Consider the following 12552-nt stretch of genomic DNA (forward strand, 5'->3'; position numbering starts at 1 on the left):
GAGAGTTGAAGTGGATTACTGGAGTTTGTGCAGGTAGCAAGACCCCCAATACGCCGTAATCTTCACATTGGGGCGTGGAATACGGTAAACATTTCGGTTGGTGCTGACGTATGATTGTCCTGAAAAGTGGAAACAGTGGCCCACGACTGGTGTCCATGTTGGGGGCCAGTACAACCTATAACCTGCTAGAACCTATTTTATAGTCGGGATTTTGACAACAATACATAAACATTCATCTGAAATGTTGGATAGCTCGAATTCCATTAGTATTCGTTTTAAGTGGGAAGTCTACCACCGTGTCTCTGGTGCCGAGCCTAGTATACCCAGTACTTTTGTCAGAACCATTGGACCAACTCATGATATGGAGGTAGAGGACACTACAGAACTGATAGAGGACTGTTGTGTATAAAATGTAGTTTAAACTTGTCACCGAGATTTCCCGACAAAAGTCAACGCCGCCACAACCATTGCATCAATACCAGTGGCTAGGGTCCCAGGAATGCTTGTAGTAAAGGAGGACGAGTGGTTACTTGGAAGTTGATCCAAGGTGCCTTCTTTTTCGCGCTTCTTCCAGGTATCAGGGTCCGTTGCACTCCAGCCCCAGAAGAAAGACGGTTTCTTTACAGCGGTGGCCAAGTTTTGAAAGTCCTCACTGCCAGAGAACGGAGCTTCTAATATCTGATGCTGATCGCCAAAGTGACTTCCAAACGATTGTTGCACCTTTCCAGCTAGTCCAGCATCATTGGTGGTTAGAGGATACTGGTTGAGGCGTTCAAAGAGTGGCTCTTTTGGACACTTTGCCATTTGGCATTCTCCCTTGACGATCCGATATACTGCGTCAACGGCAATCTTTCTAGAGTGCTCGCTGACTGTCCTGATATTAACCTGGAGCACGGCCTGGTCACTTATAACATTGGCTGTATCACCGGCATGGAAGCTGGCGACGGTCACGACTGCCGATTCCCTGGGAGGCGTCTCCCTGCTGACAATCGTTTGAAGCTTCATCACGATCGACGAGGCCAGAACCACCGGATCAATACACAGATGGGGCATACTGCCGTGTCCTCCTTTTCCGTAGACAGTAATTCTGAAGCTGTCGGCCGCGCACATGATTGTACCCGGCTTGGTTACAACCTTGCCCGGGGGCAGGGGCAAGACATGCTGACCAAGCAGCACATCTGGTATGGGACACCCGTGCTTCTTGGATTCAAACAGGCCATCGTCAACCATAGCCTGTGCACCGCGCGCAATTTCTTCGGCAGGCTGGAACAGGAAAACGATTGTGCCAGACCACTCATCCCTGGCCTTGAGTAGGGTCTCGGCGGCTCCAATGTTGCACGTCATATGCGCATCGTGGCCGCAGGCATGCATGACGGGTTTCTCGACGTTGTCTATGGCGTCTGTCATTCTTTTCGTTGAGGCGTATTGCAGCCCGGTTTCCTCCTCCACGGGCAGGCCGTCCATGTCGGATCGGAGCAAGATGGTTGGGCCGGAGCCATTCTTGCAAATGGCAATGAGACCAGTGCCTCCGATGCCTGTGCGGATATCGAGGTCTCGGGATATAGCTTTTAGGTGTTCTGCGATTTTTGCAGAGGTTTCATTTTCGAGGGTTGAAAGCTCGGGGTTTTGGTGGAATTCGCGATAGATGGACTCATAGGTCTTTATGTCTGGGCGATGTTTGTCCAGAATGGACTGAAATGGGGATTTAGGTCCCATATTGCAGCACTGTTCAATTGGGTTCCTGTATGTAGGGGAGAGCAGGACACAATAATATACAGCGGATGATGCAAAGACTACTTTATATGTAGAACAGACGCTGGAGACATTTTCCACGTTTTCCACCGGTTGCGTCCACCATTGATATGATGTCATCCACCAGTCACTGTTCAATGCAGTATACAAGGCTGATAATTAATTAGAAGATGTTCTCAGGACTGTCGGCATACATGAAAATGAATGTGCTATAATAACTATTATCTAGAGTCTATCTTCATTGTATAAACCACTCATTAGCCGAATAGTCCATATCTGGTATTGTCACCGTTCGATCATCGCCAGATTAGTAATAACCAGTTTATCCACATCTCCAGCTTGTTAGAGCTTGCTACGGGACTTAACACTCCATCTGCCATGAGAAATGCCAAATCCTGGAGTTGACACCGCAGTGTCTGTCGAGCACTGTCAGGGTCGGAATTCTGCAACTTCACCCCGTCCAGACTCACCAACTGCTACTACGCCTTCCGGGGATGCCTGTTCTGCGGAAAAGAGTCAGTCCCCTGAGAGGCATCAAAATGTCTGTCAATGCAAGCAACAACAGAGTACGGGTGCGACAAATGGCCATGCACCGACCCAGACGACTGATCTCGAGAACTGTACCCCAGTTGACTCTGCAAGGGCAGACAACTGCAGGAAATACGTGCTGAAAGTCTGCCGCGCGCTGATCCTGTTTGGAGCCCCAACACACCGGCTCGAAAAGTATGTCCATCACACTGGCGAAGCCCTCAACCTGCATATTCAGTCATTTTACATGCCCGGCTGCATGATCATGTCGTTCGACAACCAAGTGCAGGAATCTATAGATCGTCAGATCATTCGTTCCAACCAGGCACTGAATCTTGCAAAGCTGTACGACGTGCACACGGTGTATAAGAATGTGATCCACAAGAAGACGACCGTTGAAGATGCCGTCACGCAGATTGATGAGATCACGGACAAGCCGGAGTACTTCCCCCTGTGGCTTCGAGTGTTGGTGTACGGTCTAGCTTCCATGTGCATAGGCCCTGTTTCTTATAATGCGCAGCCAGTCGATCTGCCCATCATCTTTATCCTGGGGAGCTTGGTAGGACTCTCGGAATTGATACTGGCTCCCAGGTCAGAGCTGTATGGCTACGTCTTTGAAACATGTGCTGCCATTCTCGCGTCTTTCATCGGTCGCGCTTTCGGTTCGATTCACTGGGGAGACGACCAGGGGTTCTGCTTTTCGGCGATCTCCCAAGCATCGATCGTGTTGATTTTGCCCGGATTCACAATAACCAGCAGTGCTCTGGAGCTGCAGTCCAAGAACATGGTATCCGGTGCCGTGCGCATGGTCTACGCAATTGTCTATACCCTGTTTCTGTCGTTCGGCTTCACAATCGGAATCACCATCTACGGCGCCATCCATCACAATGCCACATCCGAGACGCAGTGCAGAACCAACTACCCCGTCTGGTGGCCCATTGCCTTCGTGCTGCCGTTTACTTTCTGCTACGTGATCGTCAACAAGGGGAACTGGAAGCAGATGCCGCCGATGCTAGGTATTTCCCTGGCCGGGTGGTGCGTCAACCACTTCTCCAACCAGCGTTTCGCGGCGGTGCCTACCCTTTCCCAGGCCCTGGGCGCATTGACGGTGGGTGTTCTCGCCAATCTGTATGCGCGGATTGAGCACGGCATGGCTGTAGCCCTGATGCATCCGGCTATTTATCTTCAAGTTCCGGGGAGTCTGGCTGCGTCAGGGAGTCTGATCAGTGGACTGTCAAACGCGGACCAGCTCAATAAGAATGGCAGCACGGATGCCCCTCGTGAAGCGATGTTTTCGGACCTGAATGCTGGCTATACGATGGCTCAGATTGGTATCGCTATTACGGTTGGTCTGTCTATCAGCGTGCTGCTTGTATACCCAATCCGTAAAAAGGCGAGGAGTGGCATATTCAGTTTGTAAATGTATTTATATTATTTGAAACACTATTTAATGCTGCCCATCATATCCACTAATCTGTAGCTTATTGATACCCCCCTCAACCCACTCCAGAGGCGCAACAAACGCCATCTGGCTCCACGAGAACAAGGTGTTTTTGCCTCCAAAAACGAAGACCTCGAATCGTCCGGCAAAGTTTCCGTCCACCCAAACCCGACTGCCCCCGATTACATCAGTGCGGATAGTAATGTGGCTTTGCAGGGGTACAGTGACGGGCTCATGCGTGGACGATGTCTCGTTCGTCCAGATCCGACCAGGAAAGCCCGCGTCAAAGCCCGCTGTCTCGTCGACTGAGCGAAGGGGATAGTCCCAGCCATCGGAGGTAAATGTCAATGCGCCGTGTGAAGATAGTGCCAGTGATGAGTCGTTTGAAGAGAGAACGAATGGGCCGGCGATGTCTAATTTTAGGGTATAGTTCATGCCCTTACTACCGTATCCTAGATGCACCTTCCCGGTTCCACTAGACTCGGATTTTCTCCATTGAACCGTGTTCTTCGATTTGCCGGGTTTAACCTTCAAGTTCCGGTCGAGATTCTGTGCAACGGCTCTCGATGTGAGCAGATCCATGGAAGATTCAAGGCTGGATAGCTGGAGCTCTGGCCCACGGTTTCCCGACCACGAACGCGAAGCAACAGTCGGGATACCGTTGCGAATGGCATAAAAGGCCTCTAACTGCGTAGTCGCATCAGGCCCATTATCATTCCACGCAGCGAGAAGGGCGCCCTTGACGGGCTTTTGGTCCGGTTGCTCGGTGATATTATACGGATTGAACAGGGCAGGATTCCACTGCCAGCCGTCCCTGTCGGCGAAATTGAGTACGCGCGAGTTGTCGAAGAAAGCAGGATACGGAGCTGGGAGAATCGGCATATGGTCGTTCTTCAGTGACATGTACGCCCACCAGTCTTCTGAGTTGATGAGTTCGTATCCGGCGTTGGCTAGTTCCACGGGGTCGGACTGGCCGTACTGCCAGTGCTGGATGATGATATCTTTGGAGATTGTGCGGGTTTCGGATGGTTCGTATGTTCCCCAGATGCGAACGCGTTTGCCAGATTCCTCTTTAACGAATTCGGCCATGTCGTTCACGAAGTCGATGTAGTCGTCTGCTAGGGTTGGGTCGTACTCATCGGCGCCGATGTTGACTTCCTTGGTGTGGAACCAGGGGAGGAACTCCGCCCAGATGGACTTGACGAGCGGGATTGTGTCTGGATGCGACAGGTTCAGTAGATCTTCCTTCGCCTCCAGGGCCAATTCGGGCTTCCACTTTGTCACGACGAGGCAGTGGCCGGGGGATTCGATTTCGGGGATTACAGTTACACCCCGTTGAGCGCAGTGATGCTCGAGGTCCTCATACTCGGCGCGCGAGAGGGTTTCATTCAGTCTCTGGACAAGGCCCTGCAGGTCGGGACTTTCAGGACGAAGAGAAAACTGGGCGTAGACGTCTTGCCAGGTCTCGTTGTGGCCGCGGCTCAGCGGATAGTTGTCGCTGGTGTGGTAATGGAACTCAGACATTTTGAAGAACGAGGCGTACGTGCACAGGTCTTTCAGGAATGATGGGGAGTACCACTTTCGCCCGGCATCGAGGAGGAAGCCTCTGGTTGCAAAAGAGGGCGCATCGACAGTGCGGCCAGCGGGAATGTGGCCACCATTCGATATCAAGAGCTGCTGTAGTAGAGTGCGAGTCCCCCACCACATTCCCCGGGCTCCAGTTCCTCTGATATGAACTCGGACCGAGTCAACTTCCAGTTCGTATCCTTCTTCGGTCGGCTCGCCATTCTCGTATGTCAATGGCCCGTCAAATCTACCAAGGAAGATCCCTGATGCATGTTCTGGAAACGCATCGACAGCGTGAACAGTCCAGTCATTCCCAGTCACTTCCTCCAGGTCTTCCCTGAATGTATTGGCAAATTCAATGGCGGAAGGGGGAATAAGAGTCAACCCATTCTGATCTCGTTGCTCCACAAAGTCATTGTGAATGTAGATTGTATGGTCGGCAGTCGCAATATCGAAGCCATGACCGCCAGAAGCGGTCCAGTCAACCGGAGGTAGAGGCTGCAGGGCTGATGCCACTGTAATTACGCTCAAGAGAATAAGAGAAAGCATGGCGAAGTCCAGTCTACAATATTTCAGCGGGGAATGTTTACTTTATACGAGCAGTTGTTGACTGCGGGGCGATGTTGCATTCTTGGGTCACAAACAATGCCAATCCATCCCTGTTCTGTTTCCTGCATGAACTTTATATTAATTGAGGTGAATATTAATAGTCACCCCGCATAACAAGACCAGAGAGTAAAGAGTGTCTGCTGTACCATGGAACCTCGATGCAGCGAATGCGGGGAGAGTGACTGACGTGAGAGTGACCGCATCGATATCAGGGACTATAAGATGCCCGAGAGCCATTCGTATATTCGACCGCCACTCTCAAACATGTAGGGGCAGTTGCAAACAACCATACAATATAATATTCGCCTAAACTCAACCCGCAATGGCCGAAGACCGCCTCAACCAGATTCGTCCCTACAAGGCGTGAGTCTGCAGTCAACCAACTTAATACAAACTAACAGTACAAGAGCTCTGCGCAAGCCCAGTATTTCGCAAACGGCCAGGGAGCACGTCCAGTCAGTGATTGACGACCTAGAGGGGAAGCAGCCGGCCCAGGATGAGCACGAAAAAGAGGCCATCAGGAGGACTGCCGGGCTGAAAGCGTATGTATTCTATGTATTCTTTCTTATGAAGTATTTGGCTTTGTTAACGTGAGCAGTGCGATGTATGACCCCGATGCTGAGGGAAAGCAGGCAAAAGAGAAACTCGGCGATGGACCACAGGAGTAACAGCCCAATTGTATGTAAATTTGTATAATAGGATTAATGGACTATGAATGTATCGAAATACTGTTCGACCATAAAAACCACTAGCGGCATTAGGCCGTCTTTCTATTTGCATTATATGCCAACAGAATGCACTTGGCTGTTGCGAGCATATTTATAAACTTCTATCCTGCCAAGGTCTTTCCGATGACACTGGCTACACCGAGCAGCTCTTCATCATGGAACTGCCTTGCAACCACCTGGATCGAGCACGGGGCGTTTTCATATTGGCTGGGGTCATCTAAACACTGTCAGTACTGTTCTGCTTCGAATATAGGCCGACTTACAGGTTGCATCCACCGAATCCAACGCTGGATCGACTTTTCCATACGGAATGACGCAGGCAGGCCACTGCCAATGTCAGCACTGCAATCACAACAGTTCAGAGCTAAACCTACATCGACTAGATTCCAGACAACAGTGTATGCAGGATGACCGTAAGTATCATGCGCCCCGGCGGTCTTTCGATGCCCTGGCATGACAATCGCATCCAGACCGTTCTCCAGCCAGATCTGCTTCCATTGGACAACGAAGTCCGCGCGCTGGGCGTTGAAGTCGAAGATATCGTCAACTGTGTACTTATTGTCCCAAAGATCAGGTAGACTGTCCTTCAACGAGGGTGCTTCGGGTTCGCCGCTGGCATGGATATGCTTGTAATGTGTACTGTTCGGGTCCAAGGCGAACAGATTGAAAGCGAGTGCTGCTGCATCGGAAATTGATGGGATATTCTTAAGCAGCTTGATCGTATGGCCGTCCTTCTTGAGAGCGTCCACAGCTGCGTTCAGTGACCGCACAACAGGCGGCTGCAATGGATATACCGGATCCTCTCCCACCACCCCGATGGTCAATGGACCCTCCGTCACAGTGGCAGATGGCCTCCAAGGTACAGCCAATGCGCCTGGATCCTTATTCCAAGGTTTCTCCGCCATGACTGTATTCATGAACAGCTTTAGGTCTCGGAGAGTCGTCGCCAGTGGTCCCGCGCAGGCGGCGACACCAGGACTGCCCTTGCGCCCTCCAGACCCCTGGCCGCCATCAGGAATACGCCCGACCGTGGGTTTGAAGCCGAATCCGCCGCAGCAGAGTGCTGGGATGCGCACTGACCCGGCGACGTCTGTTCCAACGCCGAGAATGGAGCCTCGCAGGGCTATCAAGGCGCCTTCGCCTCCGCTGCTGCCGCCGGCTCCTAGGCTGGGGTTGTGGGGGTTGAGGACTCGGCCAAAGACATTATTTTGCGAGTCGGCAGACTAGTCTGGTTAGTTACTGTGATAAACAAACAAATTCAGACATACCATCATGGTCTGGGGGATGTTCGTCTTGACGTAGAGAACGGCACCGAGCTCGAGCAGAATGTCCACCAACGGTGCGTTGCTCGCAGCAGCTGGCTTGCCGATGAACGAGACATACCCAATTGTGGTCTTCTGTCCTTTGACATTAAACGGGTCCTGTTCATTCAGCTACTTGATCTTGGATTGGATTGGGGACCTGACCTTGAGGCTAATCGGCAGACCGTGGAAGGGACCCTTGAGCTTGCCAGTCTGTGCAAAGTACTCGTCCAGTTCTTTGGCACGGGCAATTGCCTCGTCAAAGAATGTCTCAGTGAGGCATTGTGTCTGTAGTGTATTAGCGACACTCAATTTAGGTGAAGCCAAACTCACCAGCTGCTGCGCAATCGCTGCTCGCTTGGAAAAGGCCACTGTAACCTCGAGCGCAGTGAACTTGGCCGCAGCAATCGCTTTAAGCAAGTCGACGGCGTCGTATTTCTCGGTGATTTCGAGTTCAGTGGCAGATAGCAGGCCACTCTCTCTAGGGACATGAAGGACGCTGGCGGTGGATGTTTCGTTGACGCCCTCTGTATACTTGGACGGCAGCGTCCACTCGACCGGGATTTTACTTGCAGCCTCTTCTCTCTTCCTGGCTGCTATTGCCTGCCATGGCTCAGCGGGAGTAGTAGTGATAGTCATTGTTTAGGTAGTTTTGTCGTTGTCGCTACGAGGGGTGGCTCTCGTGCCCGATTTAAACGACGCATGAAGCCCGAAAAGCCTGTACGACATAAACACCTGTAATTATCTCCTCGGCAGTTGGAGGAAAAGCCACATTGGAAACCCACCGGCTGTAGGGCGAATCAGAAGGGGCAGCAGCAGGGCATCTCCAGCTGTCTGCGGGGTTGCTCCAGTATCACGTTCGGACGATCAGATCACACACGTCACATTCAATGATTGTTGAACACGGATTACAGTGTACATATTTCATCGGCAATTCAGTTCAATACCGTACATGCCGATCAGATCCTCCTTGCGCCAGGTTGCAACAGAGCCATCTTCCTGTACCGACGCGCTGTCCACATTCGCATCCTCTTTCCATATGCGATCATCGGAATGCTTGTCAACATTGTTCCTGTTGCAATACACGCCACCGCAATGAACATATTCAACAGCCCTGTTGCCTCGATCCACGGCGTGAGAACAAACACGATAACCATGGACAGTGCATTGCGCACAAATGCAACACCAACCAGGGCGTCTCCAACAATCTACCATGGTTAGCTCACTTTTTGTTCGCATTCGGACTTGTATAGGGTATTCACCTCCTGATAGCAGTCGGCGACATATGTAAGAGCGCAAGCCCCAGTGCAGAAGAATGCAAAGCCAAAGATACCGCTCCCCACAGCGAGTGACCACCATGGCCAGCCCTGCGTCTGGTTAGCAAGTTTACTACAGAGTATGAGGTGGATAACCCACCTTAGATATTCCGACGCCAAAAATAAGTATACCCAGCGGTGTCGCGAAGATCGCTGGTATACAGAGATGCAGCCGCGTCTCGGGCTCAAAGGTACCGTTGTTTCGTTTCGCGCGCCAGAGGATATACCGATCATTCATAGGCCCTCCCAAGGCAGCCCCGAATAGGCCGCCGATGAAGGGGGGTAGATTGAACAGGCCGATCTGGGAGGAGTTGTATTCGTACGGGGCGTAGGAAAGGTACGACGATTGAGTAGTGACGATGACAGAGAACCACGACAAGAAGGTGCCCCAGACGAGAGCTGTGAACGAAACGGCAGGAAAACCTACAAGGACGAGTATCGGGCGTTTCATGTTCTCCATCAGCGAGTTGTCTGTCCTGGTAATGAATGCCATTCGCTCGCGGTAAGACTTGTTTCTGAAGCCAGTACCCGACTCTATCGCAGATAGGACTTCGCCTTGCACCTTGGATTTCTTGGGCGTCACCTCTGTTTCTACCTTTTCAGGATTTTCACCTGGCTGGGATATCAAAGTCGGAATGTATTTGCTTTCCTCGAAGAAGAAAACAAACAGAACAAGGTTGATTCCCAGCATAACAGTCGTCCACCACCAGATCCACCGCCAGCCCTGCGCGGTGGCACAGTATCCAGCAGCAACGGGGGCAAGATATGCGCCGGCACTTACCATCATATTGTAGAAAGCGTTGGCCGAGGCTCGCTGGTGGACAAAGAAGACGTCTACAATAGTCATCTGCACAAGGGCCTCGCTGACGGCACCGGCAACACCACTCACGGCATTAACGGCGAGCAACTCTGCAGTTGAGTTCACTTTGGCATTCCAAATAGCCGTAGCGAATTGGACAGTTGTGCTGAGAATGTAAATCGGACGACGGCCGTACTTGATGGCGAATGGGATGAAGAATATGCACCCGACTGCCAGGCCGGCCAGATTGAGAGCAAATGAATTGTTGAGATTCTCCCAGGAGACACCGACTTCAGCATTCATCTGGATCCATACAACAGTTCCAATATCCAGCAAGACGAAGCTTGCCAGAGTATAGAAGCTGGCAATGGCAAAGTTGACCGTCTTGCGGGGTTTGGACCAGTTCTACCGAGCTGTCAGTCTTGTCGGCTCGGTAGCTCCTGGCCACATACCAGGGGGTCATTGGGGTCGTCCGTTGGAGTGGGCTCCAGAACAACAGCATCAGTAGATTCGTCATTCCCTGGGTCCAAGTTAGAAGCATTTCATCTTCAAAGCCTGAGGAGCCTACCGTGCTGGATGATGACAGTGCCTGGGGCCTCGTTAACCAAAGGCCTGTCCATGCTGGGCTCTGAGTAGGGGCAGTAGAATATAGAACAAGCACCAGGATTCAGTTTCTGGGGCGGGTCCTTTTCAACTCTATCTTATGGCAGTATTGATCTGTATATATGGCCGTGATAGGCAACCAGTACAGCCAACTCCACTGCTTCCCCGCATTATCTACCACCAATGACAATACTGACGGCTTATCTGCCAGTCCAAACAGAGAAGCTGCTGCCGAGAGTTGGGGAGTTTGGAGTATCCGACAGTCTCGTGTCTGTTTAGTGGTGGATCTGCTGGTTGATGTCCTCACTCGTTATCTCCCTGCTGGATTTCCATGCAGAATGCCCCCTACTGAGTAATGTCCTCCTGCTTCACTGTTCTGAGTTGATCATTGAATCTATGGGTGGAATTAATATCGCTCCCCGACGCGAGTAGTTTCCCTGCGTAAATCCCATCTATAATAACGTCAGAAACCCTACGACCATATCCGCACGACCTCCCTGCCCCGACGTCTGCCCCCGCTTGTGCTCCGTGCGATGCTGTCAAAGTCAAATGCGCCCCAGCTAGCACATTGAACGGCTGCCGTCGCTGCTTTCGTTTACACTATGAGTGACTCTCAGACAAGGCGAAACGCATTCAGGCGCTCCACCTTGTCCGGTCTTGCCGAGGAGCGAGTTACTACGTTTGCATGAACAGATTGTGCGCAATGTGCAGTGAGTTATGGAGCCAGAGAGATGGATGTGGTTCGTAGGACTGGCTCGCTTATTTGGAACAAGATCGGCTTTACTGGGTCTACAAACACCGGAAAGGCAGTTTTACGACGTGCGAGCAAGATGTTGAAGAGAGTTACTCTGGAATTGTACGTATTTCAGAGTCATTTTGCACTTGGCTAATAAGGAACAGAAGAGGAACCGGCCCTGTATTGTTTTCCCTGATGTGAACGTGCAAAAGGTTGCTGCCAAGGGAGTTAGTTAATATAACAGCCAGGCTATGCTTCATCTCACTATCTGTTTAAGATTGCCTTTTTTGCCTTCCTGAACTCGGGACAGATCTGCCTCAACCTTCAGCGGATCTATGCTCATGAATCCATGTTCGAGAAGTTCAAATCGGTTTGTTTTAAACTGGATCTTTTATTTGATTATCGCATCATTCTACGGATGTGGATTCCATTGTATGGCCTAGTATGTTGTGTGGTGTGGCAGTGGACGAGACTTGAATGTAGAACACAACTATATTGTTTGACCTTCGCTTCCTGTTGGATGCTCGATAGGAGCTATGAAGGTTATAGTTTCATTTCCTGGCTATTTCATGTCAACACCTGATATGCATTCATAGAGCCTTCCGAACAAGTTGCTCCAATCGCTGAGGATCAGCTCCAACACGCTCATCCACCTTGGTGCCGTCTTGGAAAGTCATAAAGGTTGGCAGGGCTCTAATTCCGACTTCGCTGCCAATGTCCTCCTGGTCGTCGATATTGACCTTTGCAAACGTGATGCTGGCAAACTCTGGGTCCGAGGCCAGTTTCTCGAAGACAGGGCTCACCACGCGGCACGGACCGCACCAGGGAGCCCAGAAGTCGATGATAACCACATTGCCCGAATTTATTAGCTCCTGGAACTGGGAGAAACTGCAACGTAGTAACAGACTGTAAGCGGGTGTTTGCCGGCGAGGAAAGAGCGTTTTCTTACCTGTTGATATCGGTAACAGACATGGTTAGAAAGGGTAACAGTGGTTTCTTTGCAGAGGAAAGTGTTAACTGGCTTTGAATGGTTACGGCACCAATGGGCACTTTGGCTCTTATAGTGTGTTCTTTCTCCGGAATTGGCGTTGCTGCGGGTCATGGTGGCATTGATAATGCACAACTTAGTGGAACATGCTACCTGCTGTTACATTACAGGTGAATCACCAGGAC

At 51.1% G+C, this 12552-nt stretch overlaps 7 protein-coding genes across 7 annotated transcripts; 2 read left to right on the top strand and 5 right to left on the bottom strand.

Annotated features, from left to right (window-relative positions):
• Positions 1–426: 426 nt before the first annotated feature.
• Positions 427–1716, bottom strand: APUU_31733A (uncharacterized protein; the record flags this gene model as incomplete). The annotated part of the gene is made up of 1 exon (XM_041702970.1): positions 427–1716. One exon carries the CDS (start codon positions 1714–1716, stop codon positions 427–429), a length of 1290 nt encoding a protein of 429 aa, XP_041555702.1.
• Positions 1717–2137: 421 nt separating this feature from the next.
• APUU_31734S (threonine/serine exporter family protein) lies at positions 2138–3700 on the top strand (the record flags this gene model as incomplete). The annotated part of the gene is made up of 1 exon (XM_041702971.1): positions 2138–3700. One exon carries the CDS (start codon positions 2138–2140, stop codon positions 3698–3700), a length of 1563 nt encoding a protein of 520 aa, XP_041555703.1.
• Positions 3701–3727: 27 nt separating this feature from the next.
• On the bottom strand, positions 3728–5836 carry APUU_31735A (beta-N-acetylhexosaminidase; the record flags this gene model as incomplete). Its single annotated transcript, XM_041702972.1, has 1 exon — positions 3728–5836. One exon carries the CDS (start codon positions 5834–5836, stop codon positions 3728–3730), a length of 2109 nt encoding a protein of 702 aa, XP_041555704.1.
• Positions 5837–6218: 382 nt separating this feature from the next.
• On the top strand, positions 6219–6564 carry APUU_31736S (uncharacterized protein; the record flags this gene model as incomplete). Its single annotated transcript, XM_041702973.1, has 3 exons — positions 6219–6259; positions 6304–6438; positions 6495–6564. 3 exons carry the CDS (start codon positions 6219–6221, stop codon positions 6562–6564), a joined length of 246 nt encoding a protein of 81 aa, XP_041555705.1.
• A 161-nt stretch (positions 6565–6725) lies between these two features.
• APUU_31737A (uncharacterized protein) lies at positions 6726–8564 on the bottom strand (the record flags this gene model as incomplete). The annotated part of the gene is made up of 6 exons (XM_041702975.1): positions 6726–6841; positions 6888–6951; positions 6999–7847; positions 7893–8045; positions 8091–8213; positions 8259–8564. The coding sequence occupies 6 exons, from the start codon at positions 8562–8564 to the stop codon at positions 6726–6728; spliced, it is 1611 nt and encodes a 536-aa protein (XP_041555706.1).
• A 320-nt stretch (positions 8565–8884) lies between these two features.
• On the bottom strand, positions 8885–10660 carry APUU_31738A (uncharacterized protein; the record flags this gene model as incomplete). The annotated part of the gene is made up of 5 exons (XM_041702976.1): positions 8885–9133; positions 9188–9292; positions 9342–10445; positions 10493–10560; positions 10609–10660. 5 exons carry the CDS (start codon positions 10658–10660, stop codon positions 8885–8887), a joined length of 1578 nt encoding a protein of 525 aa, XP_041555707.1.
• Positions 10661–11969: 1309 nt separating this feature from the next.
• APUU_31739A (uncharacterized protein) lies at positions 11970–12351 on the bottom strand (the record flags this gene model as incomplete). The annotated part of the gene is made up of 2 exons (XM_041702977.1): positions 11970–12267; positions 12329–12351. 2 exons carry the CDS (start codon positions 12349–12351, stop codon positions 11970–11972), a joined length of 321 nt encoding a protein of 106 aa, XP_041555708.1.
• Between the last annotated feature and the right edge of the window lie 201 nt (positions 12352–12552).

This window comes from Aspergillus puulaauensis, chromosome 3 (genome assembly GCF_016861865.1).
Source record: "Aspergillus puulaauensis MK2 DNA, chromosome 3, nearly complete sequence".
Taxonomy (NCBI): domain Eukaryota; kingdom Fungi; phylum Ascomycota; class Eurotiomycetes; order Eurotiales; family Aspergillaceae; genus Aspergillus; species Aspergillus puulaauensis.